The 18,440-nt window shown below is 35.8% G+C and overlaps 2 protein-coding genes across 3 annotated transcripts in view; one reads left to right on the top strand and one right to left on the bottom strand.

The window, feature by feature from the left end:
- Positions 1-904: 904 nt before the first annotated feature.
- trpc6a (transient receptor potential cation channel, subfamily C, member 6a) lies at positions 905-9,349 on the top strand. Its single transcript, XM_067422780.1, has 12 exons — positions 905-1,741; positions 2,165-2,912; positions 5,601-5,780; positions 5,887-6,051; positions 6,380-6,596; positions 6,746-6,973; positions 7,056-7,320; positions 7,450-7,645; positions 7,956-8,156; positions 8,280-8,336; positions 8,421-8,496; positions 8,894-9,349. The coding sequence occupies exons 1-12, from the start codon at positions 1,599-1,601 to the stop codon at positions 9,040-9,042; spliced, it is 2,625 nt and encodes an 874-aa protein (XP_067278881.1). The 5' UTR covers positions 905-1,598; the 3' UTR covers positions 9,043-9,349.
- Positions 9,350-9,607: 258 nt separating this feature from the next.
- The window catches only part of arhgap42a (Rho GTPase activating protein 42a), a 31,593-nt gene continuing 22,760 nt past the window's right edge, over positions 9,608-18,440 (bottom strand). For both annotated transcript variants that reach the window (XM_067422777.1, XM_067422779.1), the window contains 12 exons: positions 18,365-18,427; positions 17,606-17,680; positions 16,401-16,485; positions 16,257-16,315; positions 16,049-16,154; positions 15,763-15,922; positions 14,680-14,860; positions 14,213-14,608; positions 12,790-12,946; positions 12,619-12,678; positions 11,962-12,041; positions 9,608-11,779 (listed from right to left, as the gene is read on the bottom strand). In XM_067422777.1, the coding sequence (XP_067278878.1) occupies positions 11,691-11,779; positions 11,962-12,041; positions 12,619-12,678; positions 12,790-12,946; positions 14,213-14,608; positions 14,680-14,860; positions 15,763-15,922; positions 16,049-16,154; positions 16,257-16,315; positions 16,401-16,485; positions 17,606-17,680; positions 18,365-18,427 (1,511 nt within the window). In that variant the 3' untranslated portion in view covers positions 9,608-11,690. The remainder of the gene's footprint in view (positions 11,780-11,961; positions 12,042-12,618; positions 12,679-12,789; positions 12,947-14,212; positions 14,609-14,679; positions 14,861-15,762; positions 15,923-16,048; positions 16,155-16,256; positions 16,316-16,400; positions 16,486-17,605; positions 17,681-18,364; positions 18,428-18,440) is intronic.

The raw sequence follows: 18,440 nt of genomic DNA, 5'->3' as shown, positions 1-18,440 counted from the left end.
TTAATAATAATTAAATAACAAACATTTATTAAATCGCTTATTAATAGATGTTTTGATTATTATTGTTGCCTCTAGTAATTATGTCTAATTTTCAATTTCCAACTTATTTTGGGTTCCTTTTTAAGCCAGCCATATGGTAATTTTTAAACAATAATTGGGCTAAATAAAACTGTACAGCACATTGGGCAAAGTTTTAACCAAACCGTTGGGTTAAAACAACCCAATTGCTGGGTTTGTCCCATTTTCAACACAGCTTAGGTTGTTTTTAACCCATTTTAGGCCTATGTGCTGAGTACTAAAAAGCAGCCAATATCAGTAATATGTATGGTAATAATGGTAATAACTAGTTAATAGTGAGAATCAGACCCTAAACTAAAATAAATGTTACTGAAAATATTATCTAACATTAGCAAAGATTAATCAATACTGTAAAATAGTTTGTTCATTGTTAGTTAATGCAGTATAATAAAAAAAAGAAACCTAATGTAAAGCGTTACCAATATTTCATTTCTAGCATAGAAAATATCTACAAAATCGTATTGGAGTAAGCCTAGGTCTGATTGGCATTTAGTTAGCATGTCCTTGGATATAATACAAATTATGTCTAAAAATAGTCACTCTGATGGTCATCAGTATTAGGCCCTATCAACATGAGAATAGAAACAAGACGGTGGCTTCCCATGACCCACTGTGTGGGTTACCTTTTGACCCATCGGTTTGGCTCACGTACTCAGTTAGATTTTTGTGGGCAGTATACCGACCACTTCAGCACGTACACATTTAGTCTGTACAAACACACACACACACACACACACACACACACACACACACACACACACACACACACATAGATGTGAGACTGTGGGAGAAAGAATGCCAGAGAGAGGCAAAATAAAGAGAATCAAAAGTGTGATGTCGCCGCTAAATGTTGATGACGATTGGTCAGTCTGAAAATCCATTGAAGGCATTTCCCACAGTTTACAGAGAGCTGGATGTTCGTAATGAACACAGGATGTAGAGGTTTATTGGGAACGCTGAAATAGACCCAAAGGGATTCTACATCTGCACTCCGTCACTGAGTTTTGATTTTGGGAGCTGGAAGCAGATTTAATTCATGATTCCTAATACAAACTGAGAGGAATATACAGTAACAGTTATTTTGAAAGGTGAGGGATTTGCATATGGCATTTCTGCGATTTCTCATTTGATTCTACATACTGAAAATGTTACTAATCAAACAAATGAATGGATCCTGTTATCTGTCTAATGTTGAAATTAGGACTAAATGCTTTCACCTTCATTTAGTTTGACCAAATAAACCAAGCAAGCAAGAAAACATATATTTTTTAAGTTTTGTAAACCAGCATGAAGATTGTTACATTCTTCATTAATAGCCAATGTGTGGAAAACAACAGTTAGAATTCCACTGTGCTCTGTACTATCTCAAGAGTTTTAACGGGAACATAACAAAGGCTGTAGAGGATGGTGACTTGCCAGTGTGTAGCGCACTCAATCACTCACAGCTGGATGTTTGGATAACAGGATGTGTTAGCTTTGGTGTATTCACTTTTAAGACGTGAACTGCCTCAGTTGAAAGTATGAATCAAAGGAGACCTGTTCTGGAGGATAAAAACCAATCAAAGTATCACACGATTGAAAAGAGGAACAGAAGTAAAGACAATCTACTGATGAACGAAGACTTTGGTGAGGACTCTTTTGGCAGTTATGGACACTACCATGGGTGAGTTGGTCAAGGTTCTGTGTATAGTGAATGTTTAGTTGGCATTGCCTTCTGAGGTAACATGTAGTTTAATGTCATGAAGGAAACTCTCATCAAGTTTAATGTAATATTTGTGCGATGGTTTGCTCGTTTAAAATGTCAGTATTCATTAAACACGTACGTTCATCACAAACTAGTAGCACCAGTTTAAAAGTTTATCATGTAAGTCATTGGCATGAATGAAGGTAAATAACATGTTTAAGCACAGCTATGGCTAACAATGTTTGCAAATATTTGTATGAGTATACTAATGGCAGCCTAACACTGTAAACAGTATAGCCAACATACTTTTACATAGACCCAATGTGTGATTGAATGATATATTAATAAACAAAATACTAATATATACACACATTTTTGATAGCCTATGTTTTTTCATCGTAGAGAGAATCTGGCCCGACAGGCGCTACCCAAGAGCAGAAGGCAGGCGGTGCGAGGGGCAGCTTACATGTTCAATGCCCATCCAAACAGCCTAACGCCTGTGGAGGAACGTTTCCTTGATGCTGCCGAGTATGGAAACATACCTGTTGTGCGCAGAATGCTTGAGGAGATCCCCGAGCTGGATGTTAACTGTGTGGACTACATGGGTCAGAATGCATTGCAGTTGGCAGTGGCAAACGAACACTTAGAGGTGACAGAGCTACTGCTTAATAAAGACAATCTGTCGCGCATTGGGGATGCACTATTGTTAGCCATCAGCAAAGGTTACACCAGGATTGTCGAGGCCATTTTGAGCCACAAAGCTTTCGCCGACTACAACAGACTCACAGCGAGCCCCAGCCAGGCTCCGATGCACGATGACTTTTTTGCGTATGACGAAGATGGCACGCGCTTTTCTCATGACGTCACTCCAATCATTCTAGCATCTCACTGTCACGAATACGAGGTCGTGCACATTCTTTTGGGAAAGGGTGCTCGCATTGAGCAGCCACATGACTACTTTTGTGCCTGCGACACCTGCAATTACCATCAAAAGTACGATTCTTTTTCCCACTCCCGCTCGCGTATCAATGCCTACAGAGGATTGGCCAGTCCGGCGTACCTCTCTCTGTCCAATGAGGATCCTGTGCTGGCGGCTCTGGAGCTCAGCAATGAGCTCGCTTCCTTGGCCAATATTGAAAAAGAATTTAAGGTATAGCAATACAGTCCTATTGACACAACCAAAACTGTTCGTCATCTAAAGAGTTGGTTTCAAAAATGAAATATCCTGTGATTATTTACTCACCCTCATTTTGTTAACCAAAAATCGAACCTTTATGTAAAGTGAGCACATAGTATTCTGAAATCATACAAATTTGTGTGAGGAGCTCTTTTTTAAAAAAGAAGAAGAATGCCTGATTGTATGTGCACTTGTAGAGCCTACTTCAAATCTTAAAAGTATATTTTCTTAAAATAAAAATAAACCCTGTACATGAAGATAATTTAAAAATAAAGAAAAGGCCACTAAGAGTAATTAAAGAGAGTACACTTTCTTTAAAGTGCACGTTGTAATAATATCTATTTAAAAATTTTAAAGTAGCCTGCAATTTAAATAATTATGTTTTGATAATATTTGTCATGACTTTAAAGAAGTAAAGTTATTTTATGCGGGTGACTAACATACTAAAGTCAATGTAAAGTAGGCCTACTTAATTTTGACTTAACTGTAGTGTTATTTGGTATTACTCGATATTTACATCTATTTTAAATATACTAAATTGCAATTTCATCATTACAAATGTTCAATAACAAACATATTTAAAGACGTACAAGGTTCAATAGAAATGACATTAAACCATATTTTAGTTGACTATTAATTCTTGTCAGTACATTCAGCAGTACACTTTAACCATATTGCAAAGACAATATAAGTAATAATTCTAAAATTATATATAAAGATGTAATCAACTCTGCAAAAAAGCAGCCATTATTTTAGATAAATGCATTTAATATAAATGTAAACTATGATGCATTTTCATTGCAGTTAACATGCAGTTAAGTGTATGAAAATGATTCACATTTAAAGGGATAGTTCACCCAAAAATTAAAATTTGATGTTCATCTGCTTACCCCCAGTAGCCTGACAAGCCAGACCCACATCAAGATGTTTGGTCTGGAAACTCACCATTGACAGGGCTCAATCCGAGGGGCGGGATAAACGGTTATCTTTCAAAATCCCTCTGCACACCATAGGATAGCTCTACACCAACCAGAGCAACGAAGGTGAAACAGAGCTTTTTGATAGATTAAACATTCGCCGTATCCAGTCAGCAAAACCCCGAACACATCTTCCATTTTTAAGAATGACTTCAGTGCCGCTCTTTGTTCTTTTCTCAGAGAAAAGCTTAACTCCAAGTCTTCCAGAGTCACGGTCAAAGCTGATTCGAAAGACCGCCGTTCTCCAGTTTCTGTGTTTACTAGCACGCAAACGCAACTCGGCCGTCGTCATTATGGCCCCGCCCACCGACTCTATACACGATGTGATTGGCCCAGCAAGAGTTGGGCAATTACAGCTCAAAAGGGTATTGAGAGTTGCTAGACGACACTCGCGGGCAGATTAGATTTGCTGCCACTAGGGTGCGTCTAGATTTCTAGGCTATACCCCCAGGGCATCCAAGATCTAGGTGTGTTTGTTTCTTCAGTAGAACCCAAATGAAGATATTTAACTCCAACCGTTGCTCGTATAATGCATGTCAATGGGGTGTGTTTCTATGAGAGCCACTATAAGAGTAAAAAACACATAGACCTACGAATCCATATTAAACCCTGTGGCTTGTGGCTAAGCATTTATGTCTTAAGACACGAAATGATCGGTTTGTGTGAGAAACCCAACAGTATTTATATAATTTTTTACCTCAAATAATAACTATGTTAAACAGCCACGAGCGACCCATCAGTTCTGCTGGAGATGTTCTCAATGGGATACAAGCAGCAGACGTGATGTCAGACTCGTATCGTTTGCTATATAGTGTAATTTTACTTCATTCAGCGGAATTGACGGCACACTTGCGGTTGTTGGACATAGTGTTGTATTTGAGGTAAAAAATAAATAAAAAAATACTGTTCGGTTTTCGCAGAAACCGATCGTTTTGTGTCTTAAGATATCGAAGTGTTGCCACAAGCTGCTATGTTTAATATGCATTCGTATATCTATGTGTTTTTTACTCTCATAGTGGCTCTCATAGAAAAACATCCCTCAACATGCATTATACAAGCAACGGTTGGAGTTAAAAATCTTCATTTGTGTTCTACTGAAGAAACAAACACACCTACATCTTGGATGCCCTGGGGGGTAAGCAGATAAACATCAAATGTTCATTTTTGGGTGAACTATCCCTTTAAGTATATTCTTTTAAAATATTATTTCTTTAATAAGTACTCTTTTTGAAAGTATGGTAAAATGTACTGAAATTTAAGTCATTGTTAACTGAAAAAGTTAAATGTGGCAGCAGGTTTGATGACAGTGCGATGTGACCAATCAACATTGACAATTGTGTGTCACACGACCAATCACCATGCTGCGTCTTAGAATATCTAAAAGTACACATGAGATATGACAATTACAGTGGAGGGAAAGATAACCAATTAGATTTGTTCATCACATAAACATAGATTCATACGACTTGGAATGTAGAAAACAAGTTGTATGACTCCCTTTATGCTGTTTTTTTTTTGTCATTTTGTAGCTCAACGGTCATTAGCCTACATTCTTCAGCGTTTCTCTTTTTTGTTTTCCACAGAATATTTTCACAGAATTTTAATTTTGGATGAACTATTTCTTCGAAAATGTATTACATTTTCTTTATAATGATGTATCTTCATCTTCATGTATCTTCCTCAGAATGAATATAGGAAACTTTCTATGCAATGCAAAGACTTTGTTGTGGGGCTTCTGGACCTGTGTCGGAGCACAGAGGAAGTGGAAGCCATTTTAAATGGTGAAGAGGACGATACTTTAGAACTGCCTGGCCGACCAAGTCTCTTTCGCTTAAAACTTGCAATAAAGTATGAACTGAAAAAGGTAAATATATACATATACATTTTTTAAATAAAAAACACAGAATTTGTATAATCTGCATTCTAATTCTATCATAAACACTTCCTTTTAATGAATTTGTCCCAAACAGTTTGTTGCCCATCCTAACTGTCAGCAACAGCTCTTATCAATATGGTACGAAAACCTGCCCGGACTCAGGCAGCAGACCACAGCCATTAAGTTCCTAGTGGTTTTAGGGGTTGCAATGGGACTCCCCTTTCTTGCTATGGTGTATTGGGTGGCACCATGCAGCAAGGTAAGTTGTTTTAACAAAAAAAAGGTATTCTGGTTAAAAACCAGATGTATTGCATAGCAAACATACAGTGCATGTCTAAAGAATAAAGCAAAGGCTTGAATCATCCACTGAAATCTTTACTCAGTAAGATTAAGCCTGTTCCCATGGTTGTAAATTACAGCAGTGCTTAAAATATCCACCGTATCCTATGAGTCATAATATTGTTGATAAGCATATCAGGCTGATAAGCAGTAATGTACAAATATACAATATAGAAGAATGCTTTCATAGCACTTGAAGTATTTTGTTTATCACACCAAAGTCAGTAAAAAAATGCTCTTATCAACAGATGGGAAAGATCATGCGTGGTCCGTTTCTTAAGTTTGTGGCACATGCGGCCTCCTTCACTATTTTCCTTGGCCTTTTGGTCATGAACGCTGCAGATCGCTTTGATGGGACAAAGCTGCTTCCAAATATGACCATTCATGACTATCCGACGCAGCTGTTTCGTATGAAAACAACTCCCTTTACGTGGATGGAAATGCTCATCATTTTCTGGGTCATAGGTTTGTTTCAGACTGATTTTTAACTTGTCAAAAGTTACTACTCTACTGCAGTCTGTATTTAGAGAACAAAATGTACAGTTAATTTCCATGTTCTAGGACAAATGGCTTGTTGCAACATTCATTTCTATGTTTCTATGTCCTTCTCTCAGGGATGATTTGGGCAGAGTGTAAGGAGATCTGGTCCCAAGGTCCAAGAGAATACCTGCTTGAGCCTTGGAATTTGCTAGACTTTGGAATGTTGGCCATTTTTGTGGCATCCTTCATCTCAAGGATAATGGCTTTCTGGCATGCATCTGTAGCACAACGCTACGTCGATGAGCACTACACAGATTTAACCAATGTAACTTTGCCTTTTGAGGTGGGATACTTCCAGTTGGGTGAGTGACTGTCCTATCAAGTCAGGCAAAATTACAATGAAATACAACAAGCGATCTGCATAAATGATCTTTTTTATCCCAGCTCGGATCGACTGGCTCCCGTCTGATCCTCAGTTAGTTTCAGAGGGCTTGTATGCCATTGCAGTGGTCCTGAGCTTTTCTCGAATTGCGTACATCCTGCCGGCAAATGAGAGCTTTGGACCATTGCAGATATCTCTGGGACGAACTGTTAAGGACATCTTCAAGTTCATGGTTATCTTCATCCTAGTCTTTCTGGCTTTCATGATTGGGATGTTCAACCTCTACTCATATTATCGGGGAGCTAAACAGAATGAAGCTTTCACAACGTGAGTAAAAATAAGTATATCCACATATATTATATTATATATATTATATTTAAAAAGCATCTCTTGTGAAAAAAGGAAATGATCCTTAGTTTGGACTTCAATCAATACATGTCTTCTTTATTTTTGTAGTGTAGAAGAAAGCTTCAAAACACTGTTTTGGGCAATATTTGGCCTTTCTGAGGTCAAATCCGTGATCCTGAACAATGGACACAAGTTCATTGAGAACATTGGCTATGTTCTCTATGGAGTTTACAATGTCACAGTGGTCATCGTCCTACTCAACATGCTCATTGCCATGATCAACAGTTCCTTTCAGGAGATTGAGGTACTTTATGTCTTCTCAGTTATTTATTTTTAAGAGCTGCTGACATTATAAATCTTTGTGCGGCCGACCAAATGGGATCTGTAAATCTGCGTTTAAGACTATTTGCTGATGAAGCACTCCAGTGAAGAGGTTTTTGCATAATATGGAAAAAAAAACAACCTTATCTCTATTCTCTTCAGAATGGGATAATTATTTTGACTGCGTAGTTTTAATTGAATTAAACCATTTTCTTCTTACCTCTGCATATCTGAATAGATTAATTTTTCAATTTAAGCATTTCAAATTTTTGTTTTATCCTGGCGTCTTGCAGGATGATGCAGATGTGGAGTGGAAGTTTGCCCGGGCCAGACTCTGGTTCACCTACTTTGAGGAGGGCAGGACTCTCCCTGTGCCTTTTAACTTGGTTCCCAGTCCCAAGTCTGTTCTGGGTCTGGTGATGGGGACTAAGAGTCTCCTGCGGGAGCTTTTTGACAGACACAAAGCCATTATGAAGGGGTCTGAGCTCAGTGAGGTGAGACAAATCCCCTCTGATTCTGCATTAGAGTACGCAAATTAGTTAAGTCAATTTGTATCGTTCATTTACAATCACTAATCCATTTATGTTGCTCTTGTGATTTGTTGGGTCATAATTAAGTTGGGACAGAGCAAAACTTGCAGGGACAAGAACCTTCCTAGCTCCAGTCGATATCAGGCATGTTTACTTGTTGTTTTTTTATACACTGAACATTTATAATAGATCTGAATATGGTTCATATTTGCTCTTTGATCTTTACAGAAAATAATGAAGCGTCTTGTCAAACGATACATCATCAAAGCTCAAAATGACAAAGAATGTGATGAAGTCAATGAGGGTGAGTGTGTATTTAAGGTCTCATTAAAGGGATAGTTCACCCAAAAATCTTCATTTGTGTTCTACTGTAGAAACAAACACACCTTCATCTTGGATGCCCTGAGGGTAAGCAGATAAACATCAAATTTTCATTTTTGGGTGAACTTTTCGTTTAAAGAAATTATAAATTTTTTCATAACTTGTTACTTATGGTCACTATTAACTCATTAATAGCAAAAACAATGTATGCATCGCAATTAATGAATCGCTTTTGTGACCTAAAAAAAAAAGCAAAGGGGTCCGTAACAACATGAGTGTGAAGGAATAGTTTTTTTTTTTTGTGTGTGTGTGTGAAATAGGTTTGAAAATACTCATATGATTTATATATTTCATAATTCAGACTGAACACTGTGTTACAGGTGAACTAAAGGAGATTAAGCAGGACATTTCAAGCCTTCGCTATGAGCTGCTGGAAGAAAAGTCACACAACATGGAGGAGCTGGCAAAGCTTGTGAGGACACTTAAAAAAAATCTCTCTCAGGACTGCTTGATATTAAAGTCAAACTGAAGAAGTCAGACAACAGTGTCTTTTATTTAAACAGAAGCATATAATCAACTATTTATCAAGCAATACAGTTTTCTCAAGGACTATATGTGGTTTCACATGCTTCTCTGCCTTGGCCTGCTGGTTTAATAGCGCAAAGAAAAGCTATTGATTTTCCATGACTGTGAAGAAATGATTTTCTGTGTTTCTGTTTTGGTGATACATAATACATGTATCGTACATATGCATTTACTGTTAAGATGATTTCTGTTAGTAAGTACCCTTCAAACTAATTCACACACAGCAAAAAATACATTTAGTTAATTCTTCTTTACTCTGTTACATTATATATATATATATATATATATATATATATATATATATATATATATATATATATATATATATACATATACATTATATATATATATACATTATATATATATATATATATATATATATATATATATATATATATACAATTTTATATATATATATATATATATATATATATATATATAATTATATATATATACAATTATATATATATATATATATATGTAAATTAGTTTGTGTGTAATTTGTGTCTATAAAAAATGTTTCTGGAAATGACCTCGAATCGCAAATGTGATCATATATATCAACATAATTTTCCCTCAATTACATAGGCCTGGTTTCACAGATAGGGCTTAGTTCAGTTAGGACATTTAAGTACATTTTATAAAGGTGCCTTAGAAAAAGAAAAGAAAAAACACTACTGGTGTGAATTGATTTCTTTCAATTAAAACCGTTCAAACATGTCTTACATGCCTTGTCTGTGAAACCGCCCAGGAGATAAAGTTCTGTTCAAACGCAACATTTTATTTTATTTTTGTATGGGACAGCCCACTTTTTCAATCTCGTATCCCTTTTCTCAACAGGGACTCTTAATATAACTCTTTAAATCTTTATTTCTCCTTTTTGTGTAACAGGAATTACTGTTCAAAAGAGCATGAGAGGAACTCATGGACATTTACAGTATGCAAATGTTAAATATCTACAACAGTGTGTTTGTTTAATTACTGTATTGCTGTATACATGTTGTAATGTTAATAGCATTTCCATTCTGAATCATTTTGCTGGTGTCCCTTTGACTTTCAGATATTTGGACATTGTTGTTAAAGGTCCTTAAGATGATGATGTCAGATAGAAAAACCTCATATCCATCCAAAGTGCAGGAAAAATCCACTTTTTCAAGCCAATGATACCACAGGGGAAGTTTACTTACACACTTGGGGGAATTAGTCAGATTATTTAATAATGTGTAATATGTACTGTTCAGTACAAAGCCAAAGTGAAGTAATGTTTTAAAATTTTGAAATGTGGAATTTATCACTTTTCATGTTCTCTCAACAGTACACAGAATACAAAGCAGGCTTAAACTAAGAATGCCTTATAGATTTAAACGGAGGGGACAAAGACCGATGGATGGATTGAGACAGACAAGAACAGGTTGAAATGCAACAAAAGGAACAAGGAAAGTTTTCAGTAAATAAACAATTACATTTTATTAGTTAAACTGCTTTATGATAAAATCATCAAATATTAAATTACTTTGTGACTGATGTCAATATTCAGTATTATAATCTGTACAACAATTAATTTTTCCATTTAAACATATAGAAATGCTAAACCAGTGTAAAATAAAATACAGCAGAGCCATTAATTGGAGAAAAAAAAAATATTATTTTTTTGTGAACACACACTAACAAATTATGACAGACATGCTACAAAATTTAACACTGTCAGAAGTATTTTGTCTTTTTTGATTGTACTTCAAACAAAATCCACTATATTACACTCAAAAGTATAAGCTAAAATATTGAAAGAACACATTTTTGTTAAGCTGTTTTGCCAAATACCACAACCATTAGAGTATATTAGTATAAAAAAATAAAATAAGTATATAAGAAAAAATAATTGGCTCATAAAGTAAGTTCATTCATGATGTAATTTGTTGAAATTTGGAGGAAGGGGGTTAAGGACATGGAAATGTTCTTATTTAAAACAAACTATTCAAAGGTTTTCTATCTAACCTTTTGAAATTAAAATTTCAAATGAGTCAACTCATTGATTTCACCTAAAAGATTCAACAGTTACTGAAATGAAAGATGACCTGCATCTACCAAAAATGCTTGATATTTTGGTATCACTGAAAAGAAGGTCAATAAAACATAGTACTAACAATTTCACATACATCACATTAGGCAACACAGTATCTTCTGCTACTTAATTTGGTCGCTATTTAATGCATTCAGCACAGGTATAATTCTCCCTCTATATATTTCCTTCAGAGCCGTACCGCAACACTGATCAGAGTGTTATGAGCTCATGTCTACAGTTTAAAAATATTAGAGCTCATCAGCATTATGAGCTTCACATAAATACATAAATTTGTTTTAATACAGTCAACTGCATGTACCTAAAATCTACTGTACATTTAAGACAAATATGATATTTACATCCCAAATAAACATTATCAAATGCAATGGTTAATGATTTGGTTATAATACTATGCTATGCAAAAACGATTTACATACAGTAAGGCAGAAATCTACATATAAATGGTCCCTTTTTTGCAGAAATGAACACCATGGATACCATGGACTTTGCTTTTGCCTTTTCTGGCCCCATCAGAGGAACACCACATAATTCTCTGGGATGAGTCCAGTTTTGCCATTATATGTAGCTTGGAGCCAGCCAGGTTCCACTGAAGCATACACTGCATGGACGTTAAAACACACACACAATAAAAAGTTAAATGCAGCATGAGCGAGTGCACAACATTCTACACAGCCATTTATATTTCTGTTTCCTTATGAAAGTAAAGCAGAGGCTTATAGCTAGAACTGTATCCATAGCAACAGTACACAAAGTGCAGCTTTAAAGAGAGAGTACGGTTACCATTGGAGAAGAGCGCCCCCTGAGGAAAGCTGAGTTCATGACTGTGCTCCGCTTGACAGGAATACAAGGCTTTAGCATCTCTGTGAAAACACCAGAGGGAGTTAGAGACATGACTATAAAGTAAACTCCCTGACAACACTAACAACACTTAACATTTTGTAGTACAGACGATATAAAAAAATCAGTCACATCGTTATTATACATTACAAGGCATTTCACATTATTGCTGCGTAACAGTATTTTTTATCAAATAAATACAAAAACATTCAAACAATTCTTTAAGACCCCCAAACTTTTGCAAAGTAATGTATAAGGAAAAATGACAGGACAATGGCATAGAATAGACCTTAGAAATAACCTCATAAAATATAATAGAGTATAAATGATATCTGATTCTCTTAGTGCCTTGCAATTTAGCTGTTGTGACAATTTAACACACATTTGTGTAGATTTACCCCATTAAATCAGTGCAGCAGACCTGGAAATAACTAGTGCTGTTAAATTGATTAATCGTGATTCATTATATCTAACATACTTATATAAGTATATTTTAAAAATCTGCTTATATTTAATTTCAAATATATATATTTCAAAATAAATAACATTTTAACAATTTTATATATAAAACTTAATAATAAACGTAATCTGGCTCATTACCTTCCTATTGTGGGTTGGGAAATCACAGGACTCTCAAAGATTGCTGCACGGCAGGCCACACTGAGGGATAAAAGCATGGCAACATTTGATATAGTATTGATATCAACTGAGATTAGTGTAAAAACTGGTTTTACATTATGACAGAAAATCACAGAGAAGGTTTGTGCTTACATAGATCCCGGTCTCTGGTAGCCATTGCTGGCTGATGAGTCAGCTCTGTATCTCACGCTCTCTTTAGGAGGAAGATCAGGCAGATGGAGGGACTTGAGACTGTCTCTCTGACCGCGTGACACCAGGCTCTGGACGGAGCCGTGACAACTTCTGAAACCTGAGTGTTACCAAGAAACGGATGAGTGTGTGAATCAATGTCTTGGGAAAAGCATCCTTTATGTTCTTTCCTTTGTCTTATGTTTCAAATGCTTTCTGTAGCCGAATGCTGCAAGGGGGAACTAGAAAACTATGTTTATTTCCGTAGTCAAGGCCAAGACATTGAAAGAGAGTAAGGAGCAGGGTTTTATAGTTAACTAAAACTTTTTTCTTATTTAGGGCCAAACAGTTGCAAACTCATTTGGTGTAAAAAAAAAATGACTGTCAAGATTTACTAAAGACAAACAGAGAAGAGTAAGTGCTGTAAAGGTGTGAACAGGGATATTTTTGCAGCTGACCTTATTGCATATGTATTTGTAGGAGTTTCCCTTTCAGACGCAAGATTTATTGGAGGTTCATGCAAGGAAGGTGATTTACTAAGGTTTGCAGTGCACTAGTCAATTTAAAGGTATTTGCTGCCTGTTATTTACAGCCCCCCAAAAAAGCATATCTTAAACCAGACGTTTATTTGCGCTGCTCTTGGTAGATTGCGTTACTCATTATGAAAAATCATCTAGCTTGCATGTGTTTTTAATTTGTGTGTCATCAATAGATCAAGCAAATACATTTTCACTTCCATCTGCGCTTTTTTTTGGAAACGCTAATTTGCTAATTTTAGTAAATCTGGCTCATAGTTTAACTTGATGTACTAAAATAACTAAAACTGAAATAAAATGTAATACAAACTAAACAACAACTAATAAAAATGACAAAAAAGAAATAGAAAATTAAAACAAAAAAATTGAATAATAAAAACTATTCCACAACTACAAAAACTAAAATATCTATGATATTTAAATAAAACTTCTAGGGAGGAAGAGAAACTTTCATCAAGAAGTTATTTGCATTCTTGTGGTGAGAATAATGCATATTGTGGGATATTGAGAAGTGTACATGTTAACTTTACGATAATTTGTTAATTTGCTTGCCCAATTCATTTTAAAAGAGTTTGTTCGATAATAAATGAGCATGCATGACTGTACTGAATAAGTACTCTGTATTTTAGAACTAACCCTCTTAGCTCTCTCAGAGCTCGCTTAATTTTAATCACAGAGAGGCCCGACTTGATTTTACAGGTACATTTCCCCCACAAGCATTAAACTCGCAAAATTCTGCTGGATGTTGTTGTTTATTTGCAGATGCTGTTAGTGTTCTGTTAACCAGTTAGTGGATAATTTGCAGGATTTTGTGAATTCTCCTCCACAAAAGCAGCTACATTTTTTCTTACCCTCAGAAATGTGAAGTGAAGTGAGAGAAGAGCAGGTGGACAGACTGTGTCGTTCTTCCCTATGATCATCCAGTGTCTCTCCTAGGGTCCTCTGGAGGATTTCTGAAGCCGGAGAGCTTCGATCTCCAGGGCTTGTACTCAGTGCTTCCTCCCATTCTCCATCAGTCTTGTTGGCATCCTCTTTGGAGCTGGAATCGGGGCTGGCGGTGCAAGCAGGGCTTTTGGGCCCATTGGAGGATGGAGATGGAGTGGTCCAGCACAGACTTCCTGATGCCTTGTGTTTGGAACGTGATGGGGAGCCCGTCTTAGAGCAGCTGTTCTGCTCTGAAGAGTGCGAGGAGAGAGACTCCATACTGCCCATCGGAGTGCTACTTGGACTGCTGCTGAACGTGTCACCTGATGGAGAGAAGGGGTTAAATTGACTGCTCTAATAGATGGCCTAAATGCCTGTTTTTGGGGACACTCACTGTCAGCATCAGCCAGGCACAGGGTGGGATGGTACAAGCCTCTGGATTTACGGGACCCTGAGGACAGACAGATGGCTTTGCTGCGCCGGGCACTGGCACTGGCACTGGCACTGGCACGAGACTGAGTGTGAGGCTGAGGCTGAGGCAGGGGGACGTTAGGGTCTGGAGCTTGATGAAATATCTAAAAAAAAATAATAAAAAAATAAGAGTATTTTGATCTAACCAAATAACATCTGCATTAGATGAGCAAAACTATATCAAAACATGCAGGAGAAGTAGCGATGTACTGTACACAGTCTTTTATTCTCATCAAAGATGCATTTATTAGATAAAAAAATACAGTCTTTAAAACGAGAGTTTACTATTTTAGCATTTAAATTTATATTAAATTTATTTAAATAAAATGTAATTTATTCCTGTGATGGAAAAATATTTTTTTTTACTCCAGTCTTCAGTGTTACATGATCCTTCACAAATCATTCTAATATGTTGATTTGATGCTCAATAAATATCGCTTATTCTTATTAATGTGAAAAAAAGTTTAATATTGTTGTGTTTTTTTATTTGAAATCGGTTGTAAAATTATGAATGTCTTTACTGTCACTTTTATCACTTTAATGTGCCCTTGCTGAATAAAAGTAGTCACTGCTTTAAAAAAAAAAAAAATTCTTCTTCTTTTTTTAAATTGTTTTCATTATTATTTTTTACCTTTGCTGTAATCTAATGTAAAATAAAGTAAAAACAGTACTTATTTATTAACATTGTTGAATATAATCTTTATCAAACCTCAAAATGAATACCCATTTGTCCTTCCATACATTATATTTTTTTATTATTAAGCCTTTTATTTTGAGTTTATTCTGACAAAATATTATAGAATTGTTATATCGGATATTTACAGGTTATTGGCAGTAACATGAATTATTTAAATGCCAGAATTTTGTAAATATTGGTGCAACCTTGTGCAAAGCCCTTTGAGTGTAAACCTAGCAGTCAGATGATAAATTCTCATCTTTTTTAAACATTTTGTTCCTCTATCAGCATGCTGTCCATTTCAGGAGAAATGTTTGTTTAAACAGTCACCTTATCATAGTTTTCTATCAGGATCTCTACAACAATATTTTGAAATTTGATGTTCATCATGGCAGCAACTGTCTCTTCCTGAGAGCGCATGAGTGTGGGGCCAAAAATCACACCCAGGTTAGACACAGTCATCAGGTTCTTCTGACTATGTGTGGAAACCCTGTCAAAACAACAGAACATTTTTTTTTTTAAAACACCACGGTTAGCACCACCTTGTGGAATTTAAAGTGCCTCATGAACCAATAGACAGTTTCTTCTTCAATGTTCAAGAACTAGACCGACATACACATGTAGATGTTTTATCAGAATATCCAGCATCTCTTTATTCTTGTCGGGGAGCTTATGGACGAGGGCGTGAACAGCACAGACCCTGTAGTTCTGATCATCAGACTCTAAAAAAATAAAACAATCCAAAGGCATCTAATCATTAAATAAACAAGTCACAGATGGACATGATGAGGAGTTCACAAAGGAGAGAACATGCTAGAACTCACTGACTGCCATGATGAAGTCTTTGTGGAGTCTGTAGGTCATGAGAGGTTCTGCCAGACACCTGTAGGAAACATAATTACTTACCTCTTTTTCCTTGATTACAAGTCACTTTCAAAAAGTAAAGATTATGGTGACTATTTATAAACCTGAGGTAATTCTTCAGGCCACTGGTGATGGTCTTGTTATCCCAGGTGTCTGGGTCAAGGTCCATATCTGCAGGAGCTTTGGCGGCTGGAAGGGTCAAATTAACTCATGTTAAATGGAATTTGGCTTCTAAAACATCTGTTTAAGGTTACTGTAAATAGTGTATTTCTAACAATCTTTTTTTAAAACAATATTATAAAAATGGTATTATGTTAAAGTCTTCATGTATATTATAAAGGCTTCTCACAGCAGAGCAAATGGGTGGAGCCTATGCTCCTCCTCGCTAGACGTCCAGATGAGCAAATATAATTTGGACCTAATGAGTGAAGCTAGACTACCCAAACACTTCTAACCCTACCAAGCGGCAACCTCCCCCAGATTCTGTTGAAGCCAATACTGAAGTAACAAACTGCAATTAATCGACTTCCACTAGGGACAGGCTTCAGTAGGGAGCAGAATCTCATTGAGCTCCATATTAAAATTCCCAACTTTACAGCAGAAAAAAAATGTTTACAGCCTGGTAAAAATTGTGATTTTGGTCTATACTGCTAATTTTGCCCTTCATGACAACTGTGTGGGGGCGAGTTTTTGTTATAACTCATTCGTTTACATTACATAAAGCCTTAAAGGTCTGCATAATTAAGGGCGTGGTCACTTTGAGTGACAGGTGGATAGCTATTTATCTGCTGTCTGTTCTTTCCTATAGCTCAAACAGTAAAGCATGGCACTAGCAACGCCAAGATCATGAGTTTGATTCCCAGGGAAAGATAGAATTAACAAATTTTTTTAAAATGTGTACCTTGAATGCAATGAAAGTCGCTTTGGATAAAAGCGTCTGCCAAATGCATAAATGTAAATGTCTGTTAGTTATTATGTCAACTCAGCTCCGCCCACATCTTGCCTCTTTACCCATTTTCTGCTATCCGGTGTGACGCGCGCTGATAAGATGGCAACGCTATCTCGTCTCTATACTTTACGCTTCAGAACTGCTCTTCGGAATCCTATGGGTAATTTTACAGACACTACGTCCATATTTTTTTTTACAGTCTATGAACCCTACCCATAACTCTATCCCTCCACCCCATTAGATGTCCAGAGAGGTGGAGCTTCATGTCATTTGACTCTGCAGTGAGTACCACTTGAATTTATCAAGTTTCTGTGAGAGAAAAAAAGCATTCTGTACTACTGGATTTCTGGATTACTGTACCAAACACTGTGGTCATCAGTCGCTGGACTTTAGAGTTAACTCCACCTATTCTGTACAGCCCCATTGTGTTAATGCCTAGCAATAAAAGGGAAAAGACAATTGTTGCATTATAAGCCACTCAAAGCAATGAAAAAGTTTGCAAGTCAATATTCTGCAAGTTAATCAAATCAAAAACTGTAGTTAATTTAATAGCCAAATAAACTTATTAAGTTAAATAAATTATTTATCATTACTGATTTAACCTGATTACATTTAGTTGAAGCCATGAAAGTCATATTTTTGTTTAGACATTTAAAAGTTTGAGGTCAGATTAAAAAAAAAAAAAAATCGACAAGGTTGCATTTATTTGATAAAAAATACAGTAAAAACAGCAATATTGCACATTTTTATTACAGTTTATTTTTTCTATTTTAGTATATAATAATAATAATAATAATAATAAAAATTAATCAGCAATTACAGCAATTACTCTAGTGATATAGAAAATATAGTAATAGAAAAAATAGAAAATAAAAGAAATGCTGTTGTTTAAAATAGAACTGTTTTGTAACAATTTAAAAGTCTTTACTTTCAGTTTTGATCAATTTAATACATCCTTGCTGAACAAAAGCATTAATTTCTTTTAAAAAAGAAATTTTATGGGAAAAAAATGTGAACGTAGTGTAAGAACATAAACATAAATGTATATAATGCATATATTTGTAATGTAATATATGTAATGCAAAACTTAAATCAAGTGAAAAGGATGCATAGACTCACCTCTTGTTTCCACAAGCTCTATACATTTCCTTACAAAATTAAAGCCTGCTTCATTTAGGAATGCTGTGGACACAGA

Source organism: Pseudorasbora parva, chromosome 18 (assembly GCF_024679245.1).
Source record: "Pseudorasbora parva isolate DD20220531a chromosome 18, ASM2467924v1, whole genome shotgun sequence".
NCBI lineage: Eukaryota > Metazoa > Chordata > Actinopteri > Cypriniformes > Gobionidae > Pseudorasbora > Pseudorasbora parva.
The sequence above is the reverse complement of the archived record's forward strand: the minus strand, read 5'-3'. Positions and strand labels throughout refer to the sequence as shown.